The 7,488-nt window shown below is 44.9% G+C and overlaps 1 protein-coding gene across 1 annotated transcript; it reads right to left on the bottom strand.

The window, feature by feature from the left end:
* Nucleotides 1–1,090: 1,090 nt before the first annotated feature.
* LOC104875703 (olfactory receptor 2H2) lies at nucleotides 1,091–2,118 on the bottom strand. The gene has a single exon (XM_010643397.2). The coding sequence runs from the start codon at nucleotides 2,116–2,118 to the stop codon at nucleotides 1,180–1,182; it is 939 nt and encodes a 312-aa protein (XP_010641699.1). The 3' UTR covers nucleotides 1,091–1,179.
* Between the last annotated feature and the right edge of the window lie 5,370 nt (nucleotides 2,119–7,488).

The raw sequence follows: 7,488 nt of genomic DNA, 5'->3' as shown, positions 1-7,488 counted from the left end.
TCAGGGAATCATTAAAACAATCTTTGACTTTGTTCCAACATTTTTAATTTAATTAGATCCTTTTTCTTAACCCGAACTCCCCGTGCCCTGAGGGTGGACTTTAAGTCCTGAACAAAAACTACATACTAACCTGTTGTCCCATTGTTGGTGCTGCTCACTTACCTCGCAGGTCGCTTTCTCAGATGGGTGGGTCTGAGCGGACTTGCTATGCACAGTCACTTTCTCTGACGCATGAGTCCGAGCGGACTGCTTATGCACAGTCACTTTCTCAGACGGGTGGGTCTGAGCGGACTGCTTATGAGTCGATTGGCCGATCTTCTGAGCAGCATCCACCAGGTGAAGACCCCGTGTCTCGAGCCCCACGTTGGGCGCCACTTGCCCCGGCCCGCAGGGTCAGTAATTGGCAGAGCTCGAGAAGGGGAAGTACCTGGAAATGAGACAAGAGGGGCGCGGAAAGAAGGAGACCAAGCAAAGAGTTGTCAAGGTCTCATTTATTTGCAGATACAGGCAGTTTATAAAGGCAAAAACCACAAAATTGTAAGAGGAAATAGTTAACCATAAACTTTGGGAGGAGAATATAACAATAGTATAACACAATGTTACTATGTAACGGATCAGGTCACTTGTCTGTGCAAACCCGTTGTCATGGGTAACGACACAACTGTGGTCATGGGGTGATCAGTGAGTCAACATGGAGGCTGTTTGGTTTTTACTTAGGACAGGCTAGCAGCTTAGTCTACCACAGGTACCCCCCCACCAATAAAAACAAAAAAAAGTGCTCGTTTCAGCAGCACATATGCTAAAAAAAAAAAAAAAAAAAAAAAAAAAACACCAAAAAACAGAATGAGAATGAAAACCAGACAGATAAGTGGGGAAAACTTGGAAGCAAAACAAATAGGGAGGTATCAGAATTAGAGGTGAGGAAATAGAGGTGAGGGAGGATAATTAAGAAATGGAAGCGATAGGCACATGATTGTGAGACTTTAAGGTTGTTCGGATAAAATAGAGAATATTAAATTTCATCCGTGACTGTGTTTCATGTAGAAATATTTATCTCCTTTTTCAGTCTGTCTACACCCCTACCCCAGCTATCCATTGCTGAGGCACGGTGGATGCAGAACTCATGCTTCCTGATGGAAACACAGAATCTCTTCCCAAAGTGAACGAGGCCGCCGCTTCTCACCTTTGTCTGGACTCCCCGTCCCTCCCCAGCAACCTCCTCAGTGCCCTCTTTACCTCCTGGTTCCTCAGGGTGTATATGAGAGGGTTAAGAGAAGGAGTGCCCACAGCATAGAAGAGACCAAAGAACTTGCCCCTCTGTTGGGCATAGGGATTTTTAGGCTGGAGGTACACTGCAATGACTGAGCTGTAGAAGAGGGTGACCACGATTAGATGAGAAGAGCATGTCCCAAAAGCTTTCCTCTGCCCCTTTGAGGAGTTAATCTTCAGGACCATCCAGACAATGGCACCATAAGAGACGAGAATGAGGCTGAGGGGCACAACCAAGATGAAGACGCTGGCAACAGCCATCTGGTTCTCATTGTATGTGGTGTCCCCACAGGAGAGTCGAATTAGTGCTGGGACCTCACACACAAAGTCATCTACCTGATGGTGGGGACAGAAGGGCAGGCGGAGGGTGGGCGGCGTCTGGACTGCTGACTCTACCAGCCCAATGATCCAGGCCACAGCTGCCAGCTGCTGACACAGGCGGGGGTGGATGATGGTGGCATAGTGGAGGGGTTGACAGACAGCCACGTAGCGGTCAAAAGCCATCACTGTTAGGAGGATGCACTCAGTGGACCCCAGGGACAGAAAGATGAAGAGCTGGACAGAGCAGCCAAGGAAGCTGATGGTCTTCTTGGTGCCCCAGAGGTTGAGCAGCATCTGGGGGACACAGCTTGTAGTGAAGCAGAGGTCTAAGAATGAGAGGTTGGAGAGGAAAAAGTACATTGGGGAGTGGAGCCTGGGGTCCTGCACGGACAGCAGGATGATGAGTGTGTTGCCCGCCAGAGTTAGGAGGTAGGAAATGAAGACAATCACAAAGAGAATCTTTTCTAGCCCTGGGTGTTCAGAGAAGCCCAGAAGGAGGAAGCCTGCTGGAGAGCTTTGGTTGAACATGACCAGTTCGTGTCCACAGCTGCTGGGATGAGGCTGTTGGATTAGTGCCCTTGATCCTGTTTTGTAAAAATGCATCCTGGTTACTTGTCAGGTTGTGTTGAGTAGACCTTTTTCCTCTGTCTGCCCTGCTTCCTAGGCACATTACCACCAGCAGCTCCTTCCTCTGCTCCTCCTGGTCAAGTTGTTGAGTGTCAGTGAGGGAATGGACACCAGTAGTGGTTACAGATGGAGCCTCACACTAGTGCCTCTGCCTTCCTGGTTGGGGACAGAGGAGGCTGACATCAAGTACAGATTAACTAATCCATTCACTGAACAGAAATTTACTGGGTGCCCTGTGTTCAGGATCCTTTTGTAACTGTTGTCTTTTCCCTTACTATCTATCTGTTGGAGGAACTAGCTAAACAATGGGTCTGGGCTGTATAGTTCAGTGGTAAAGCCTTTGCCTAGTATGCAGGATTCCAGGATTGATCTCCAGCAACACACACACACACACACACACACACACACACACACACTTCAAATAAAAATACATATTTTTTTTCTGTACCAGGGATGGAACTCAGGACCTTGTGCTTGCCACGCAGGTGCAGCACCACTGAGGTACATTCCTGGCCCAAATTAATATATTTTGAATGAATTTTCCTGGCCATATGTTATTTGTGTAGGCTTTATCATTGGTCTGTTGGCTGGACGAATTTTGGACTGAAATGAATGTAAATGCACTCATTATATTTATTTGCAAGGGAGCTTATCAGAAGAGTTATCTGTGGGAGAGATCTTCATTTAAGAGATCTGCACTCGGTGAGATCTGTTGTGTTGCTCTGATCTCATTAGAACTGGCCCACATGCTCAGTCTTTGCTATGAAGAGTTTTCAGGCAAGAGGTGAGAGTGACCCCGTGAATGTGAAAATCACGGGAGAGGTGCCAGAAGCATTATCAAAAGTCTTAAAGATTTTTTGTTTTGTTTTTGGTACCGGGGATTGGAGTCGGGACCTTGTGCTTGCGATGCAGGTGGTGGAACCACTGAGCTAAAACCCCCGGCCAAAGACTTAAGGATTTAAAGGCTGGTGATGCCATTGTACAGAGTGAATGAGAGGAAAGAGGGTTTGAGTTGAAGGACACAGTTTGGGAAAAATCTGTCTGTGAAGGTTTCCTAGATGAGGTAACTGGATTTTCTCTATAAAAGAAATATTGGAGCACAGAATGCTGTTCAGGGGTGGCGGTGGAAGGTGGTGGCCATTGTAGCACTTACCGGGAGGAGTCAGGGTTTCCTGGTCTTAGAAGGTCTGGGGAAAGCCGCTGGGGGGTGTGGCAAGCAAGGGGGACACCTGCAGGCAGTGCTCGCTGAAAGAAGCACCTTCAAGTCACCAGGCACTGGTTTGCATTTTAGATCCATTACGCCTTCCTTTTTGCCAGAGTGTTCTATTTCCTGCTTTTTTCTTTTTCTATTGTTGTTCCCCCTTAAAAACATTGAAAACATTATTGTATATTCATACAAAAGTGTGAGTGAAACAAATCTCTGCAGCTTAGCGGCATGAACCCCTGACATATCCAGCAACCAAGGAGCTGACAAGCATTTCAGATCTTTCAGAACCCCCTGTGTGCTCATTTCTGGCCTCTCATTTCCAACTCTTAAGGTGGAACTACCATTCTGAAGGTTTTTTTTTTTTTTTTTTTTTTTTAATAGATTTTTTGAGACAGGATCTCACTATGTAGTTGAGACTGACCTGGAACTCACTATGTAGCCCAGGCTGGTCTCGAACTCACAATGATCCTCCTGCCTCACGGTCCCAAGTGCTGGGATTACAGGTGTTTGCCATCATGCCCCACTCTGAAGTATTTTTTGAGATGTATTTTACATATCATAACAGTCACACTTTCAAATGTATTCACCATTTATACAGCCAACACTATCTACTTCCAGGTGTTTCATCACTCCTCCAAACTCCACATCCATTGCACTGTATTAACTACTTTTCTCTCATTGCTGAGACAAAATACCAGGCACCCAAAGTTAAAGGGGAAGGGGTGTAATTTGGCTTATAGTTCATAGAGGTTTCAGTCCATAATCAGCCAACTCCAAGACAAGGATGAGAAACAGGTGTGGCAGAGCAGAAACCAATGGCACACAAGAGGCAGCAAAAGTAACAAGAGAGTTAACGAGCTCCCTGCCCCTTTTATCTTATGCAGATTGCTTAGGGTAGGCAGCACTCACACCCTTAACCCTAGTGCCCTTGAGCCTAGCATTACATCATGAATCAATTCCAGCTTCACACACTCTAGATCAAGCCTTTGATCACATGAAGCTTTAGGGGGACATCTAGGCCCAAACCATAACAGCAGCCATGCATTTTCTTTGTAATATATAATTCTCTTTTTGTTGCTTTTTTGTTTTTTGAGACAGTCTTGCTATGTAGCCCAGGCTACCCTTGGACTCATGGCAATCCTTCTGCCTCAGCCTCCAGGATACTAGGATTATAGGTGTGCGCCACCGTGCCTGGCTGTAATATATAGTTGTTTGTAACTTTAGCCAACCATTTCTAAGTCATCTGTCACCTATCACCCTAATCAGTATACCACATTTTACCAGTTCTTTCCCTTTCTCTGCCTTATTTCTGAATGTCTTTAGATTGTATCTCTCTTGTGACTCTGTTGCTCTTCTCTCTTTTGATCGCTTACATTTACTCCTTTCTTCCTGATTTATTAGTTTATTCAGTTGTTTCTTGAGCTCCCAGGTATCAGCCTTGTGCTAGTAGGGGTTTGGAGTCCCCTCAAAAGGGTCTCTGATGTCCTGTGATCATTAACTGCTTTGATACCATATTGGTTTGTTAAGTGCTTCTTTTGGGCCAAGCATGGTTCTAAGCGCAACCTGAACCCTGAACATCTGATTCTCACAGTAACCTTGCAAAAAGATACCATTACCCTACTTTTATCGAAGAGTGAAGAGTCATAGAAAGGGTAAGTAACTTTTCTAAGATCAATAAATGCCAGGAACAAGAGTCTAGGGAACCTTTCCAGCCCTAGATGTTCCAAGAATCCCAGGAGGGAGCCCACTGGGGAGCTTTGGTGACCATGGCCTATTCCCATCCAGAGCTGGAGGGGTGAGGCTTTTAGATCAGTGTGATTCAACTTATACAAACTCATACCATTAACTCCAAATCTGGTGCTCCACTGTCCAGGACATGTGGAAACTGATCCAGGAGAAGAACAAATGTTCTACTTACCTTTAATCAAAGAAAAGTCCCTTCTGCTGTCAGCAGTTATCTACAATAGAAGTCTTAACTGGTGCTGTTTCCACTTGGGCATCAAGAAGAAAACTAAAAAGAAAAAAACAGTGGAATGGACGTTGTATGGACAGTAGATTTCTGGTTGTAATGTGTTATTAATGTTTACTACCAGGCACATTTCTAAGCATGTGTGTACATGATTTGCTAGCACTGCTTCATACTATCACTTGATTATTACATTTTCAGGAATTAACATATTGGTACTTTGAATCAGCTACTGCAAAGGTGGTTACACTGGATCACATACTACAAAACTGCCTCTCCTCGGCATGTCAGTGGTTAAACATTTGCCAGCACACACTTGATTGTCTCTTGTAACCCTTTGTCATTCATTATCTTTTAATATGAAGAAGTTGAAGTGAAGAAAATTTAAACAACTTGTGTAAGGCAATATAGTTAGGAAGCACAAGAGCTGATGTGTGAACCCAAATGGGCCAGCTGCTCACCAACCCACAGCCCACTATGGCTCTGCAGCGAAGATGAAGCCAAGGGTGATGAGAGTACCTGTCTGCTGGGAAGGTCTCTGTCGGCAACCGGGCCCCTTCTCCTCCGGCAAAGTTAGCCTCTGTTTTAATGACACTGAAAATAGGCTGACATGGTGTGGTGGAAAGAGATCCCAGGACTTCCATCCCATGGGGAGAAAGTGCTCATTAACTCTGCTAAGACCCCTGGGTTCTACAGCCTGAAGACAATTAATTAGCCACAATTATGGTAGAGGGAGGAGGGAGTATTTACAGGAAATATGCCAGAAGTAGTCATCACTATGAGAGGTAAAAAGGCAACCTACTCTCTCCATAAATAGGAAGAACAAGGGCAGTATCTCTCCACCTTGGGATTACTCCCAGCACTCAGCTTTTCCTCTCAGGCCTCTGATTCATCTACTTAGGGCCCTGTTTTTTAAAATTCTCAACTCTTCTTTCTGAGGTGGACCATACTGTAGTAACGGCTATAAAACAGTTGGAAGAGTACTTAGGACATTTAGTCTAAGTCTTGTATGGTGTACATGAGTCATTGTGTTTCTCTTCCTCGAGTGCGGGCAGTGTAGTCAGGTCACAGTGGCTGTACCAGGTTTCCTAGTAGTCAATTCTGCCTTCTCTGAGTGTCAATGGGGCACACATACTGTACTTGGTAGTTGGCAGAATCCTCACACTGGTTCTTTTGTCAGTGGAGTAAGCGTTATAGTAGTAGGGAAGGCCAGGTGGGATCTCTGAGTCTATACTCCTCTACAAAGGTGGTAAATAGAACAATATTTTGGGCCCAGCATGACGGTGCATACACATAATCTCAGCTTTGTGGGAGGCTAAGGTGGGAGGATTGCAAGTTCAAGGGCAGCATAGACAATGTAGTGAGACTCTGTCTCCACAAGATGATTGTAAATTGCATGTACTAATAAAAAATTAGTAAAATGCAAACAAAAATCAGAAAGGACTGGGGAGATAGCTTATTGGCAGAATGTTTGCTTGGCATGTGCAAGGTTTTGGGTTAAACCCCCAATACTGAAAAATAAAACAAACTCCAACAAAATAAAGCAACTAGAAAAAAGAAAAAGGAGAGAGAATAATAGTATAATCCAAAAGAAATGATTGAGGCCCAGGGATATAGCTTAGTGGTAGAGTGCTTGTGTAGCATGTGAGGCACTGGGTTCAATTCTCAGTACCAGAAAAAAAAAATGCCATCCCATATGGATCTGGGAAGGTGACTGAATCAGCACAAACTAAAAACAAAACAAAAAACACAACAAAAAAACCCTAGTTGTGATTGTGCCTGGTTAACCTGATTCCAGGTCCATGTAAGGCACCCAGTGATCTAGTGAGCATGTTTTTCCAATTGTATCAGGAAGGAGGACCAGATGCTGTTTGTTTTGACAGGATATGGATGTGGAATCACTCAGCATTGTTCCAGGGCTGTGAAACTGTTGTAATATGGTCCAAAGTGGCATGGACCATGATGGGCTATTATTCCATATGTCATTCGAGCAGGGGATTTAGCTCAGTGGTGCCATGCCTGCCTCACAAACGCAAGGTCCTGAGTTTGATCCCCAGTACCGATGGGGCAGGGAGAAGCGTTCATCCTTAGCATTCGC

Source organism: Fukomys damarensis, unplaced genomic scaffold (genome assembly GCF_012274545.1).
Source record: "Fukomys damarensis isolate Sample0158 unplaced genomic scaffold, DMR_v1.0_HiC HiC_scaffold_20, whole genome shotgun sequence".
NCBI lineage: Eukaryota > Metazoa > Chordata > Mammalia > Rodentia > Bathyergidae > Fukomys > Fukomys damarensis.
This window is presented reverse-complemented; position numbering and strand designations above follow the sequence as displayed.